General features: G+C 25.2%; 2 protein-coding genes across 6 annotated transcripts; one reads left to right on the top strand and one right to left on the bottom strand.

The window, feature by feature from the left end:
- Positions 1–5,725: 5,725 nt before the first annotated feature.
- Positions 5,726–8,858, bottom strand: LOC119681377 (CUE domain-containing protein 2-like). The gene is made up of 5 exons (XM_038094550.1): positions 8,681–8,858; positions 8,211–8,579; positions 7,909–8,143; positions 6,437–6,603; positions 5,726–6,381 (listed from the first exon to the last, which is right to left on the bottom strand). Exons 2-5 carry the CDS (start codon positions 8,522–8,524, stop codon positions 6,195–6,197), a joined length of 903 nt encoding a protein of 300 aa, XP_037950478.1. The 5' UTR covers positions 8,525–8,579; positions 8,681–8,858; the 3' UTR covers positions 5,726–6,194.
- Positions 8,859–10,582: 1,724 nt separating this feature from the next.
- LOC119681378 (deoxynucleoside kinase-like) lies at positions 10,583–15,634 on the top strand. Of its 5 annotated transcripts, none has more exons than XM_038094552.1 (6): positions 10,583–10,690; positions 13,903–14,114; positions 14,171–14,304; positions 14,817–14,935; positions 15,002–15,153; positions 15,220–15,634. In XM_038094552.1, the coding sequence occupies exons 1-6, from the start codon at positions 10,666–10,668 to the stop codon at positions 15,364–15,366; spliced, it is 789 nt and encodes a 262-aa protein (XP_037950480.1). In that variant the 5' UTR covers positions 10,583–10,665; the 3' UTR covers positions 15,367–15,634. The 5 variants fall into 5 exon arrangements, with proteins under 5 accessions (XP_037950480.1, XP_037950482.1, XP_037950479.1 ...); XM_038094554.1 differs by having other exon boundaries at positions 10,584–10,686; positions 15,220–15,632; XM_038094551.1 differs by lacking the exon at positions 10,583–10,690 and adding an exon at positions 10,744–10,766.
- Positions 15,635–16,822: the final 1,188 nt, after the last annotated feature.

Here is a 16,822-nt window from a genome sequence, read left to right as displayed (position 1 = left end):
TACTTCTTTCTTACCAACAGGTAATCTTCAACTATAATGGTGAGTGGCACTTGCTCGTACATAATGAATGACCCAACGGATCTTGGCACCAACAATTTTCATTTTCTACTGAAGCTAGGGACAACATATATATTGTATGTAGACCAATTGACAAGAACCTACCTATGACAAGGACCTAGTTATATAGCTGGAGATACGATAAGTTGATTTGCCAAAACATTTATCTGGATTACATTACATTAATTTTGTTAAGAAATTTGTTAATTTGCAGTTATAATTAAATAAAATAGATGACCTAAATTAAGGAGTTAGCATAAAGACAGTGCATTCTTTACTCTAAATATTTTTATTCTGATTCAGAAGTGTTAAACATAAATGTTATAATTTATATATAAGACATTACATAAAATTGCTGTATGCATTTTCATTTCTAAGGAAGTAAGACTGCGCCAGACCCTGTTTATATCTACCATTATAAATCAAGAACTACAAGTTCCTCGCAAAGTTTACACCCGAGAGCCTCTCGGCTACAACAACAGAACGTCGTCTTACCTCTCCCGAAGGTTACCATTCAGACGGACATAACAATGACATAGCTTACATGGATATAAATAAATAATGCAACTGAAAATTATTAACTGATCCACACTGATGTCCTTAAAACTATTTTAACAATAATAATTAAAATATTTAAAATTGCAACGAAGATAGGTAATTGAATTTATATAGTCCACGGCTGTGGATTAAACTGTATGTAATGATAAAAATATAATTAATACATTTTTATATATTTTTAAATTAATAAAAAAAAAGTGTTGTACTTGAGTGCAAAGTTTCGTCTGCTTAAGCTAATAGCCTTTATTATTTCAAAATTAAAATACATAATCAAAAATCTAAAAAAAGATAAATTATTTACTGCAATTATCTGCAACTGAAATATCAGGTTTACAATTCTGTATAATTAAAATATTAAATTTAATTAATTTTTATGGCAAATCATATTCAATTTTTAACTGGTTTCAATCAGTTTGACTGAAAAAAGTTGACTCCATAATTCAGATATGAGTACACATTTAAATTGCTTGTTTTTTTTAAACAGAATTTTGAAGAAATGTCATAAAAATGTCTGAAAAGCTTATGTTTTTTGAGTTTTTGTTTCATAAAATACTTGCAGTTATTATCTATCTAGTTATCTATCATTCTATAAATTATTTTTATTACAAAAACCCTAGAAATGTAGAAATGTGAGTCGTCCGAGCGACTAACATTTCTACCAGTAACCGACATGTACTTCGTTTTGACCTTATTCACCGCTAACCCCATTCTTGCAGATTCCTTTTCGATAGCAGCAAAAGCAGCTGTAACATCACGCTTTCTACGCCCAATGATGTCAATGTCGTCGGCATAAGCAAGGAGCTGGACACATTTGTAGAATATTGTTCCACTTCCATGACGAAATTAAAGAGATCACATGATAAGGGATCACCTTGTCTGAAGCCTCGCACGGTATCAAAAGGTTCAGAGAGATTCGATCCTACCTTGACGGAGCTACAAGTATGTAGAAGTCGAAGAATGATAAAAACCAAAACAAATTAAGCTTATTTTGTTTAAATTTCAACGTTTTAGTTAGTTATCCTCCACGGCTAGATAATTGAAAAAGCGTTTATCCTTAACGTTTAACACTGACCATGGAAAAACAATTTTTAAAACCAACGGCGAAGGTCCTAGCAGTACAGTTCCTCATTCTTAGTTAACTTTAAAATTAATTTTAATGTTAACTCACAAATAAATAATAAATAAATAAATCAATTTTTAAAACCAAGTCATAAAACTCATTAAACGTTAATCTCTGTTTTAATTCCAATGACCTAAAAATACTTGAAGAATGGTAAATAGAATTAATGGTATTAAATTTCGATAGAATGAAGATGGTATATAACTATCTTGGTGAAAAATGATCATCGTTTCTTATATATTAAACTATCTACGAATATTTTTAAATGAAACAAACGTTTTTATATTTAATATCCATTAAAGTTGATAGCTATATTTTGAATTTATTAATTTCTTAATTTCAAAAATTTTTATTCAAGTTAATTTAAGCTAGTATCACAAATAAAAAATAATACAAATTAGAAGTAACCAAATGTATAAGTTTTTCCTTTTCACAAAAATGAATATCAATTGTTATATATTTATAAAAAAATTAAATATTATTAAACGCGAATAAAATAACATTTAAACTAAATATAAACATTTAATGTAGTGAGTAATATACGTCTTTTTTCGTAATTATAGAATATATAATAATAATAATAAAAATAATGAAATAAATATTTTGAAACAAAAATAGTACGATATGTTTACTTTATATAATATCAAGTAATTAAGCATATTTATTAAAACAAATATATGTATTTATATTTAAAAGTAAATAAATATGTTTTGAGAAATGCTGCCTTACGAATTTGAATAAAATGAAACAATCCATAACGACTAACAATCTATATTATTAAATGAAATTAATATTAAATAATTTTATATATAAAATGTTAAATTTGTATGCTAAAAATGTGTGTAATTACTAAATATAATTAATTACTTATAAATTCATCAAAATCTTTAGTGAGATAAAAATGTATAAGTGATAATATTTGCCTGTCAATTAGACAAGTATCTTTTCTTTCTTTGTTTTTTTTTATGTGAGATAGTTACGTTTAAAAATTCGACATTTAAACATTTTTAATTTTTTGTTTTAAGTTTTAGGAATTACATAGAAGCACACTAAGTTTACAACATTAATTTAATCATGTTAATTTTGTTTTTTTTTTTTTTGTTTTGAATTTGAATACTTGAATGAGTTTCATACTTATATGCATTATAACTACATATAGTATCTTATATAACATATATGTTATGTTTTGATTTGATTTTTTCGTGTAGTTAGATTAATGTGTATGTTTATGTGTTTTAGTTGCAATTTAGCACCATCATCATCATTAGCATTGACATAATTACGATTTTAAGTTCGTACAAGTGAGTTTATAATTTTGCAATTATTTTTTTATTGGCAAGCGGTACTTTGATAATTGAATTTTTTTTGCATTCGAGTTCTTTGAGTAAGAAATATTAAATATTAAATATTAAAAAATAAAATAGTATAATAACATAAACAAAAACAATATTAACAATATAAAAGTAAAAGTAAAAGTCTCTGCAATATTCCCATAAATACATAGAAAAACTTAAACATTAATGGCTTATATTTTTATAACGATTTCAAATCGTTCATTTTTGTTCTTTCTCTTAATGTCCATTTTAAAATTAAATATTCGATATACATATATATAAATATAATTACAAATTTAATAAGTCTATTTGAGCTCGTTTTTGATTGTGTGTGTATATATCTAGTTACAAGGTACTTAAGTATTTCAAAATATGTTTAAACAAAACTTAAATTATATTAATTAATTTTAAAACCTAATTAATAATGAATAATTGTTTATAAGATGCAAAATTATAATTAAATTAAAAAAGCATTTTATTTTACTTTTAGTTACATATAAATTTAAACAATTAAGTATGTAAGAAACTTAATTAAAATAGTCGTATACAAGTATTTTTGAAATAAAACAAACAATATGTTTTCTAGCATAATAATATCAGAAATTTTGTTTTCTAAACATAATATATTTACCACAATTTTTTTCCAAAAATAGTTTGAGTTAGTTTTTATTATAATTAGTTGTAGTAGTTAATAGATATGAAATCTGCTTTTATATATAAATATACATTCATATGTGGATATGTAATTATTTATTTAGATGCTCGTAATTTTTATTATTAAACAATTATTACTTTAAGCAGGACCTCAAACCGAATATATTTATGTTTTGGTTCAATTAAAAAAATCAGTTGGATTTCGGTTTTGGTTCCAGCAAAAAATATGGGTTTATTCAGTTTTTGGTTATGTGTAAATATTTTTTGTGTTTATTAACAGATTAATTTTAGTATAATATGTTAATAATAGTTTAAAGAATTTTATTAATTATCTTTAAAAAAAAGTAATAAACCAATTTATTTAATAAAAACCGAAAGTGCTCCGAATTCAAATAAAAACATTTTTTTTTAATGAATAAAATGAATAGGTATTGAACTGTACGATGACGGACCAAAATAAATCAATACCTTTTTTTGGTTCAATTTCGTTCCAGCAAAAATGATCAAAAATTTTTTATTATAAGTTTAAATTGTAATATATAAATTTTATAAAATTTTATTAAAAGTTTAAAAATTTTGCAGTTAGAATTATTTCGATTGATATAGAAATATGTTATTAATTTATATAGTTTTTTATTTGTTTTTTAATGTTTTTTTTATTATAGATTGGTTTATTTTTTTTTTTTTGTTTTTTTGATTTACGATTTCGTTTCGTTTTGAAGTCCCGCTTTAAATTGCAATCTATAAGTAATGCATAATATTTATATTTAATTGAAATGAATACAAAATATATATTAAATGTTACTAAACAAATTTAAGTTCTTTTGTGAAGGTTTAAAAAATGTTTTAAACAAACTTGCGTTAATGTAATAAATAATAAAATAATAAATACATATGAATTTTTCATAACTTACTCTTAAAAGTTAGAGATTTCTTTTTCTAATTCTGTAATTTAAAAAGTAAGTTAAAACATTAAATTAAATCAAATTAATTGATTTCATAAACAAAATTTAATATTTAATATAAAATTTAATTTTAATAATTAATACATTTTATCGAATTTTTTATCAGTTAGTTATTTTATATTATAAATTGATTTTCTTCAGATTATTAGATTATTAAGTTTTAATACAAATAAATTATTAAATGTTATTAAATTTTATTAATATCAACTATTTCGGTTTATCTGATGATAGTTGTCGAGTATCAACAAAATATTTGGAATTGATATAATTTAATGACATTAAATAACTAAGTATTATTTAGTTTTCATAAACAACATGAAACCCGATTTAAATTAATTAATAATATAAAATAACTAACTAAATGATAAAGATGCAATAACAGAATTTAAAAATTTTAACTCATATAATCTTATAATTACGTTTGCTCCACTTTAAGGAATATTTTTAATTTTATTTCTTATTCAAAAAATACTTTAACAATATCTAAAGAATCATATATTTTTATGAGTTATATTTAATAGAGTTTCTTATAGGAACGTCATAAGCCAAATAAATATTTTGCCTAAGAATATTTAAACTTTAAGTCTATAATCCAGTACTTTATAAAGATAAGTTAAAAATCACAAATATATATTTCCGAAACTTATTTCCACATTCATAAAAATTCTCTATTACAAATTTTGAATAATAAATTATTTTTGTATATAACTTTTAAAAACTCTCATTTGTCACAGAAGTTAGTTCCTTGTAATCGATATTTATACACACACTTACACAAATAATAATAACAATAATAATATGTCATAACTTTCTATTAAATAATTTAAATCTATAGTTGTAAAATCAACTAATAATTAAATAAAATCTAACTCATAAAAAGTTAAATCTCGTATTGCATGCATTATAATAGCAAACTAACTTAATATTTCCATAGAAATAATTTACTTTAAAAATTTCACATACAAATTTGGTACATAAAGTCTTTAGATAATTATAAATAAATAAATTAATATATAATATGAAATTTAAATAAATATAATTTAACAAAAAATATTCAATTATCCTAGCAAATTGAAAAATCACTAATATATTATGACTCGCATTGTACATATTATAGTCAATGCATGATGGCGACATTTTTGGTGTAGTATAGTTAGGTGGAACAATTTGTGTTCTGTGAGGTGTATTAGATCTCTGTATACATTCTGTTTTAATGTACAAGATACTTTTGCATTTTTGCGCATATCGCATGTTGAGATTATCAATATTATTTGTGTTTAGATAATAGCAGCTGCTAATGTGCTTAAGATTATATGAACATTTATAGTAATGTTCAATTGGATTAATAGGATATATGGTTATATTGATAAAGTGACAGAAATTTATGTGATTATTTAATAGTAATATATATGGTTGATAAATTTGTTCTGTTTCATCTTTATGTATCTGAATCTGATTCTTCTGCTTTTTAATGAAATACTTGTAATGCATTTTCATCATCTTTAGTTACGGCTGAATAGCTTTTTTGGGTTTTTTTAGCTCAGCTTCTTCGTCGCGCTTTACCTCAGTGTAGCGTTCACCTTTCAATGAAACGATCTTATTGTCTCGATAACGTACAAGTTTTTTTGGTTCAACTTTTGGTACCATTGGTTTGTATTCACGATTAGTGGCATTTTTGTCTACGTAAGAGTATCTACACAATGCAAATTTAGTCAAAGCAAATAAATATTATAAAATTTTCTAAATACCTGGCGATTATGCGATTCTTAAGTTCAGTATCATCAACTACAACATTTTTACGAGTGTTTATGTTGTTAGTTTTATCGGTGAGACTTTGACCAGTTTCCTGACGGTGCAACAATATTTGAGTTGCACTGTCTAAATCACCCTTAGCAATTGCAATGCAATGCTTTACCTGAAAAGATGAGAGCAATTTATTCTATTCTATGTATTAAAAGTAGATACCATTTTTTCTGATTTTTTATTTATTATTATTTAATTAACCAATAAAGCCTTAATGGAACCATAGGATCGGTACTATATTGTAATCTCACCTATATCTAATTAACTTCAACAATAAGTCGAGCGAATTGCAAGATATAAAATAAATTTTAATAATATATTTATTAATAAATAACTCTGGCACATTAGCTCAAAAAATAACTTACTCAAAAAATAACTTAGAAATTAAAAAACTAAGAAATTTTATTGAAAATTATTTAAATGAGTACACTTATTATTGATTAATCTAAAAATTTATTTGCGTTTGCACTAAAACAGCATATTTTCCTTACAAAACAATAAATTCATATAAATACAATTTTTCCAAAAAGGATTTATAATTCAAAAAAAATTTAGGGACAGCATAGCATAGCAAAGGGTACAAAAGATTCTATCAACTACCAGGTACCACTTACTTAAGAGCGTTAAATGTTCCTAACAAGTATTATGCATAAAGCATATTAATACGATATTCGGGAGAAGTCAATTATCAACACTAATAATCAACGTCCACTTAACGAGAATGAATGCTGTGAATAAATCAATTACAGTTTTTTAAATTATACCGGAAAGGAAAATTTAAATAATATACCAAAGATTTTGGGACTCTACCAACTAAGAGTTATAATTTAAGAAAGGTACTGCAACTATACATTCAATACAATAAACACATTATCGGTATTTGAAATTTTAACAAGCGGATTCAACTGTCAACTTCAAATCACTCTCAAAAAATTTTTTCTTATAATTGTTTCATTTTAAAAGTTGTTCAAAAACAACACTCCATTTATGTTATATATAAAAATTAATATATAAACATATTTTATATTCGTTGAAGTTTTTTTTATATACATATATATAAAGGAATAATGTATACATACATAATAAATATAACATATCTATAAACAAATTGGAGGAATGTTTTGTAATAATTATTTAAAGAAAAATATCACTACTACATACCATTGTATTTATTTATATATATTATTTATATTACTATCTATTGAAAAATAATTGCCTACGAACGTATAAGACTTTTGGGTTATGCACTTGAAAACAATCGAAAATATAAAAAATCAATGACATAAAATCAATTTAATTATAATTTGCATTGGTATCAGTGTCAATTATTAGAAAACCTACACACTTACTTACTATATATTTTATATTTTATTCCCTTATATTTTTTCACGGTAATTGCAATATTTTTTACACTTACCTCAACATAAGCAGTATCTGGAAACATTTCTTGTAATGCTTCAGCTTCATCCAAAAAATATTCGCATGTAGAAGAACTGTCAGTAGAACCACCATCACTTGTTTCAGACAGATGTTGTGACCTTTTGTGTCCACCAACGCAAGAACCATTTAAAGAAAAGTCATCCTTTTCAGAACTTGATGTTTTACGTGCACGTAGTTTAGATTCCGGTATTATATCAGATAGGCTGAGTGCACTTAAAATAAATAATATAATATAATAATACATTTATTAATGCATTAACTTCATAAAATTATACACACTTTAAAGATAACGTTCCAGCATTATGATTTTCTTGATTTTTTCCAAGTTCAGCTAATTCATTTGCCAACTGATAAATCCATTCACAAATTACACCCGTTTCAATAGAAGAAAATTCATCAAAGTATGCACTCATCATTTCAACGAATCCTTCAACATCAAAACATGGATCCTGCGAAGCATCTTCTAGTATAGCTATAACATAGGATAACACAATTTCATCAACGACACTAAAATCAGCACCCGGAATATGGGCACTGACAAATTCCACAAGACTATGTTTAACCAATTCATTTTGCTTTTCCAAGTTGGTCATATTTCAAAATTATTAAGCAGATAAACAAGAAACGTAAAAAATAAATGTGAAATACCTAAATAGTAGAAAAGAAAAAAATATTTATTTCATCTTTCTAGAAAATCTCTATGTATACCAAAAACTATTTCAGTTCAATTAATAAAAAAAAAATCTTACGTTAAAAGTTTTACAAGTTTTCTCTTCTTTAAGTTGTTCACTTCTACCACAAGTAATTTTAAATATTCAAATAATTTTTAAACCAAATTTACATAAAAAGAACCAAAAGTATACCGTCCGTAGTTTTGTTATTCTATTTTTTTCTAAATAATTTTTTTGCGGCTCTATGCCTTATTTGTTTTCGCCAATCAATAATATTATCGAAAGAGCTATCGATAAAATTGAAAGCGAAAATGTCGAAAAGGAGAATGAAAATGGTCGCAAATATTTGAACCAAATGATTTTAATTTTTATATTAAAAATATTTAACAATATAAATTAATAAACAAATATGTATAAAAATTTTATTTCAAAGAAATTAATATAAGCTATTTTCCTATATACAGAAAAATATCTTTAAGGTATTATAAATTTTTCTATCGTAACTGAAATATAATTTCCATTAAATATATATTAAATAAAAAATTTAACTATATTTAACTAACTGGGATAATTTTTTTAATACGAAAATTATATTATATTAAATATTTCTGATTAAAATCAGAACTAGATTCTTCATAAGATATGCATTCATTGATTCTTCGATTATTTAGATATCTCTTGATAATATTAGAAAAAGTTTTCGATACTATAGTATTTATATACTAATATAAATTTCTTCATAATTCGAAAGCTAAAATTTAATATGTGAATCAAACTCACTTTGTTACAAAATTCCAAAATGAATATGAATTTAATTGTAAGTTGTACAAAATTAAGTTCGAATTAAACTCTTAATTCACAATAGTTTAATTGTATAGCCATATTTTGTGTTTTCTTTCATTTTAATTTTTTTTTACGTTATTTATTAACTTTTGTATATATATTATGAATACCCAACTAATTTTCTGACAGAAAATCAGAAAAGTTAGACGAAAGCTAAAGGCGTCTCTTATTAAATTGTGTTTTTTAACTTATAATATGTAGTTGATTACTATCAGTTTTCAATGACATTAGCCCAGCTGTGTACTAATTCGACAAAAAAGCATTCGATTTGCGAAATCTACATTAAATCGAATAATATTTAAGTTGATTGGAATTTAGCGATAGATAACAATTTTTAATGCAAACAATAGCCGTAATTTTTTCTTTTAGAGTAGCAAAAAAATACTCGTAACTTACGAATGTAAACATGTGAAGCAACAACACTGCTCTTAAAATCTTCAGAGTAAGGTTTTACTCGCAAAAAATTTTAAGTCCTGAGTTTCAGTGCAGCTAAATTCAAATATCAGTCTTTTGTGAATGTTCACGGTAAATATATTGCAAAACTATAGTCACCCGTTTCAAAAAATCATATGAGCACAAATTAATTAATTTAAATATATGAGATAAAAATATTTACCATTGTCCTTAATTTATATTCTTTTATTTAAATTAATTAATTTTTGTTGTTTAAAATTTTTATATATTTTATTGTACGCAACACAACCAAAAACATATGTTAAAAAAAAGTATTTGGCTTATGTGAGATGATGCCAACTTTTTTCAACCAGACAATGTTGTTTATCAAGAGAAAAGAAAAAATTACAGCTAATACAAATATTATAATTTTAATAAATTTTTAAGTTTTTTTTACAAGGTATTTTAATTAGTTACTTTTACGTTCATATTAGTTATAATTTTCAATATATGCAGACATAACATAATTTCCGATATATTTATTTATGTTTTTATTAAAGCCATAATAAGAAGTATTTTAGAATCTTTAAAAACTTTTTTACGAACATGTCAACAGATGTTTTTTAAGAATATAAGTGATCCTACGCTGAACACACCTCACGAAGTTTGTTTACGTTTTTGCACATGTTAAACTTCAAGTTATATTGCATCTGCAGTTACAGTTGATAAATTTTAATATAACTATATTAAAATATGTGATTGTTGTGTACTCATAACATACAATATATTTATTGCATAAATGAGTAAAATATTAAATTATCTACAACATGCAAAGACTAACACTTGCTGTAAGTAAGTAGAAAAATCAATGATTACGGATCACAATCGTTCTTTGTTAGAATGCTAGTATTTTTATATATTATGCCGGGTTCGTATTATACATATTTATGTATAGATTTCTGTGTTATAAATATTTAGTTTAAATATTTTTATATCAAATTTTAAAAAGTATATTAATATTACATATTGCTTTTTATTATTGTACAACGTGTGAACTTAATATAAATTTATATGTTTGTATATATATATATGCAATACGCACCATTTTGTATTTAATAGTTGTAACAAGAACTTTATTAATTCATTTATTTATTTATTTTAAAATCATACAATAATATCAAGAGTTTGACATAATAATTATCAATTGCACTTCATTTATTTATATTTATGGAATTGAAAACATTTTGTGATCCAAATACATTTCATTAAAAAGTAATATATATATAATAAAATAAGTAATATATATAATTAAATAAGTAGCAAAACAAAGAAAATTGCATTATAATATAAATGTATATAGATCTTTCTAAATGCTGTAGGCGACCTAAACATAATTTCTCCACGTAAACATATCACTTACGTGAAGCACTGGTCGCCTTAAGTATTCATGTGCCCTAAACATGTTAAACCTTAACATCTTATTTAAAATTGAAAAACGATTTGTAAATTTCATTGCATCTTTTATTGTAAATAAAATTATATATAATTTTTGCTATTGAAATTGTACTATTTCATAAGAATCAATTTTTAGAGAAGCACCAACGTATCTTATAATATTGCTATGACTAATGACCTTACACAATGATGAAATTAAAATTCAAATTTTTATGTCGTTGTCTAATTACCATTTATACTCTTTTAATACTATATAATAATATTAGTAGTTGACTGCAATAAATTCATTCATCTATCATCAACTGAAATGAAGCAATTATTAATTAATAATGTTGGTAAACAAAACTATATAGTGATTATATAGTTAAATAATATTCAGATTTATATTTTTTTGTGTATTTCAAAAGCTATTTTTACAATATCATCAACATTCAAATATTTCATTTTTTTTAAAACTATATATTAAAACTATATATTTTTAACTAACTATAATTTATATCATAAATACTTATAATAAATCAATTAAGATTATAATAACTACAGTAGATTTGAGTTAAAAAGATTCACTCACAAATTCACCTGCAGGGAATGTAGAGAATGGAAAGAAAAATTTTAAAGCAATATATAATAGAATATCGCATGCATTTAAATTGGGTCTGAGAATTTCGTCAGAACCCAACCTGACAATTCTAGTTATTTTGCGAAGAACTTTATTTTGGAGAATAACAGATCACTCAGGTCGGAAAAAAAGATGTCACAAAGATTTTTTCTCTTAGCAAAAAATAAGCATTGACAAAGAAGGTGAAACACGGATTTTCTCTCCTCTTCAGAGCCACAACCAAGACAGATGTCATTAAAGGTTATACCCAGCTTCATAGCATGTTTTGTTGTTTTAATAACCCGTAAAGAGGTACCTAGCAGGTAACATGAAAAGAACGTGTACAGGGTATAGGATATGGTTAGACAAAGGAAGGGTGAAAGGAGTGGGAAGTGCTCGGGCCCCCAGATTGGGATTTGATTGAAGCTAACCTGGGTCAAGGCGAAAAATTTTAATTGAAGGAACTTGCTACTACGTTTCTAATCTAGTTTGGATTATGTCGACTTTGTATCTGCCTGTTTTTTTTTTAGGTTGTATAAAATATTTTTGTTTAATTATTTATATCAATATCCGAGAAATAAATGCTTAGATTGTAGAAGTTGTGCCTTGGCAAGCTCATCTATGCTGCAATTGCCCAAAACGTTCTTGTGTACATATAATAATGTTAGTTGTACACTACCACGCCTAAGTAGCTCGTTAAGAGAACGAAATATTTGGAATATAGTGCAGCATGATAGAGGCTTGGTTGTCAGAGAAGACTATGATATTTATATCATGGATTTTGTTGCATGGGACTCATTTTGCTGCACAGTTTATGGACATTATTTCTGTCTAAAAGGCACTGCTATGTTTCGCGGTATCGCTTTTAATATTTTTATATGATATTTTTACGTTTTCCGAAAAGTACAAACGGACACAGTATCTAATAGAGTCCAGATGTAAATCCCCATAAACATGGTATATACAGTATTATGTTAAGAACTTAATGTTGGAATAGTTTTAAAAAAACTTCTGATATAAATAAATATATAAACATTGCAAATATAACCGCAAAATTGAATCTGCGAATGGAATCAAAGATCTACAAAACCTCTGACCGTTCAAGTGTTGCGGGGTCCGGCCGTTTTTAGAACCTCTATAAAACGGTGAAAGATGATGAATCATACATCTGCTCTATGTTTTATATTATTTATATTTATTACTTCATCAAAAAATATATATAATTAAAAAATACAATTATGTACTTATAATGGAAATTTTTTATTTTTTTTTCTCTTACAGACTACATTATATGATATTTATATACATATATATATATATATATACAAAAATTTCCAATTAAAATTATCATAAACAAATAAATACGTTCTAACAACCTCTTAAAAGCCAAAGCAAACTCATTTTAATATCTGCAAATAATTTTTCTATTAAAACAATATTATTTTTTTCTAATGTTGTTGTGTATAATATATAACAAATAAATAAATATTAGTCATTTGAAACTTCGTCCAAAAGAAATTTTACTTCCATTTCTAAAATATATGGCATCTACTGATTGAACACACCTAACGACAAGTAAACGGAATTCAAAATATTTGAATTACACTAACAAAAACCAACGTAAACAAATGAATGAGTGCAATGTTAGGTTTTGGCGGAACTTTAATTAATTTCCCGCTTTTTCGTTATTCATTTCTGAAAAAGTTATTAAGAGAATCGTGCTTCTGTGTCTGCCTGTTAGTTGTTTTAAAATAAATTTAAAGTGTTAAACGTTTTAGGTTTTAAGTTATAATTTATTTAATTAAGTAAAGGTAACTGTGAGGAGTTCAAGTTAAATTAAATTATCAAAATGTTAAAAGATGTGCAATGTTAAACCTTTTTTTATATTTTCATAAATATATATTATACATTTTAATTTATATTATCGTTTTTGTAACATAATTTTTTAATAAAATGTTTTAATTCTTGGACTACTTATACTTTTATATTAATGTAATTTACTGTATTGAAGGACAATACATGTGCACCATGGCGAATACATACAGTTTAAACAATTTACCCAAATATGCTGCCGGATCACAACCATTTACCGTGTTGATCGAAGGAAACATTGGCAGCGGTAAGACGACTTTTCTCAAGTATTTTGAGAAGTATGAGAAGGAAATTTGCCTTATGACGGAACCTGTTGAAAAGTGGCGTAACGTAAAAGGGGTCAACTTATTTGTGAGTTTTACTGGTGTTAATATACGAAATTTTTGTTATTTTCTATGTTTTTATAGGAATTAATGTATAAAGAACCTTATCGTTGGGCTATGCCCTTCCAGTCATATGTAACACTGACTATGCTTAAGAATCACACTGAACAGACCAGTAAGCGTATTAAGCTAATGGAGCGTTCAATATATAGTGCTAGGTATGTATGAAAGAAATTCGATGGATCAAATTTTGTTACATGAAAATGTAATAAAAATTATTAGTTGTGTGACTATACGGAAAGAAAAGTGAATTAATTAAAATTAATATATAAATAAGCAGAATACATACTATAAAAATACAGCAACACACAATTTACTAAGTACATCATTATACTTAGTTTCCGTTTTATGTAAATTAATGGATTTAAACGATTTAAATCAACGTATCAATTTCAAAACAATCAATGTCCAAGTCTAAAAGCAAATGTTAACGAGTTTTTAAGTAATCTCAAATGAATACAATTAATAAACAGTAAACTCTGATTTGTTTACAGAATATGTCTGGCTGGTATGTATGTCTGGTATGATGTATGGTCATCATTGTCATTAAATTAGAGCATTCAAATATTTTTAGAATTACTATGCATTGCATGAGGTTTTGACTATTAATATATATTATTCTTGAATTCCTGAAAAATTAAACATTTTCTCTAATTTATTTTATTTTTAGATATTGCTTTGTTGAGAATATGTACAAAAATAAAACCATTGACGAGGGCATGTATCATGTATTACAAGAATGGTACGAATACTTAGATAAATCTGTGCATATACAAGCCGATTTAATAGGTAATATAATTACTTTTTTGACTATGAGTCACTTTTATTTAATATCTACTTTACATATATTTTCAGTGTATTTAAGAACATCGCCTGAAATTGTTTATGAACGCATGAAAAAACGTGCGCGTTCGGAGGAAAGCTGTGTGCCACTCCAGTATTTACAGGAACTGCACGAGCTGCACGAAAACTGGCTTATACACAAATATCCATTCACAAATTCAAAGGTTTGTTGGATTTTTATAAAAACATATTTTTATACAACCTTAATTATCGGTTTTCATTATATACAGATACTTATCTTGGATGCGAACTTGGATTTGGAACATATTGGTACAGAGTATAAACGTTCAGAATATAGTATTATAAATGAGTCTCTTCGGGAACAGCCGCAAGCGGTTTTGGTTTCACCAAGTAAAAGGTGTAGGCTTTCTAGCTAAAAATTCCATATTTTATTTGTTTATATATCTAATAATTTACATCACTTATACATAATCTTACCGTTTCCAATCAATGATTGTTAGTTTAATTTACTTTTCTTACTATATTAGTTAAATTATGTTAATATGTCCCATATTTAAACTAAAATTATTTTATTATTGTTAATATTTATATCTCGCAATATAACAACCACAAGGATTATTTTATATAACAAATTTATTCAACTTATTTGTTTATATGCATTTAAACGAAACAAGTAAAGTTTTGTTTATTAACCAAATATTGAAGACAAATGTATCAATGAAGTGCAAAATGACTTAACATTTAAATATATTTTTAATAAATTAATTTTACACCAAGGGAAACCTAATTTTTTGTTATTGTATTCTTGCAGAGTAATTTTTATAGTTCCTATGTTAGAGTAAGTGGCAAAATTTGCTCTCTGTAGTTATTTTGACCGGCGTAAATAAAGCGGCATTGCTTCAATTGTAAAGACACAGTGGATACGTCAAGCGAATTCGCTTTAATTTTGACAGCAATATGCGGATCAAACAATACAAAGTGTCAATAATACTTAGTTTGATCCATACCATGAGTATTTTTATTTTTTGAGGATTAATTTTGGTGCATTAAGCTACAATGAATACTGCTACACTTCATGAATTTCGCACTTTGAAAATTCGTATACATGTACTCTGCTTGATCCTGTATGCGTAGAAAAACAAAAAAATAATTGTGAAAAGTTATTTAAAATATATTTTGATATTCACAAGTAATCCAAAATTACATACAGACTCTTACTTGCGCTATTCATTATTCCTTTCTGACATTAAGAATTAAAAGCTCGTGTAAATGTAAAAAGAAAATATCAAAAAGTGACGATAAAAATATTGTCAATAAAGGTTTCATTACCTTTTCAAGGTCTTCAAAGTAAGAGTAAAATTGCAATCCTCTGAATGCAGTAAACTATGCAAAAACTATTAAACAAATTAGTTTTCATCCTTATTTTTACTCAAGTGTGGTATTGGCGTAAGAGCATAAAGCATGATATAGACGATGCTACCAAGTATGCCGTGTTACCAAATCGCACTGTGTATATTCAAGTATTTATACCAAATTTCGGTCTGAAAACATGTATGCGGTAAAATTACACCTTGTTTCGAAGTGTATAGCAAAGCGCATACTTGGTATGCATACATGTAGCATCGTCCATATTATGTTTTACGAAAGAAATATTGATTAAAGTAAAACATAAACAAAATTTGGTTTTTGTATTTTGCACACGTATAAATTGTTTATGATTTTTTTTATTAATATTAAATTTTGCGACTTGTATTAGTTTACATTGAGAGCAGCACATTAGATATATTTCGAATTTTAACTATATAAACGTCATCCTTATGTATTTGATTTAGTTTAAGGTAAATTAATGATGAGGTGTATAAGTAAATCGCT

The sequence above is a fragment of the Teleopsis dalmanni genome, chromosome 2 (assembly GCF_002237135.1).
Source record: "Teleopsis dalmanni isolate 2A chromosome 2, ASM223713v2, whole genome shotgun sequence".
Lineage (NCBI taxonomy): Eukaryota > Metazoa > Arthropoda > Insecta > Diptera > Diopsidae > Teleopsis > Teleopsis dalmanni.
The sequence above is the reverse complement of the archived record's forward strand: the minus strand, read 5'-3'. Positions and strand labels throughout refer to the sequence as shown.

What these genes read in the sequence shown, in the direction of transcription:
- LOC119681377 (XM_038094550.1), bottom strand. Translation starts at nt 8,524, where the DNA reads ATGACCAACTTGGAAAAGCAAAATGAATTGGTTAAACATAGTCTTGTG. An exon ending in GCTGGAACGTTATCTTTAAA is followed by an intron (nt 8,144 to 8,210) that starts GTGTGTATAATT and finishes ATTTATTTTAAG; the next exon opens with TGCACTCAGCCTATCTGATA. An exon ending in AAGAATCGCATAATCGCCAG is followed by an intron (nt 6,382 to 6,436) that starts GTATTTAGAAAA and finishes TGCATTGTGTAG; the next exon opens with ATACTCTTACGTAGACAAAA.
- LOC119681378 (XM_038094552.1), top strand. Translation starts at nt 10,666, where the DNA reads ATGCAAAGACTAACACTTGCTGTAA. An exon ending in TATACAAGCCGATTTAATAG is followed by an intron (nt 14,936 to 15,001) that starts GTAATATAATTA and finishes ATATATTTTCAG; the next exon opens with TGTATTTAAGAACATCGCCT. An exon ending in ATCCATTCACAAATTCAAAG is followed by an intron (nt 15,154 to 15,219) that starts GTTTGTTGGATT and finishes CATTATATACAG; the next exon opens with ATACTTATCTTGGATGCGAA.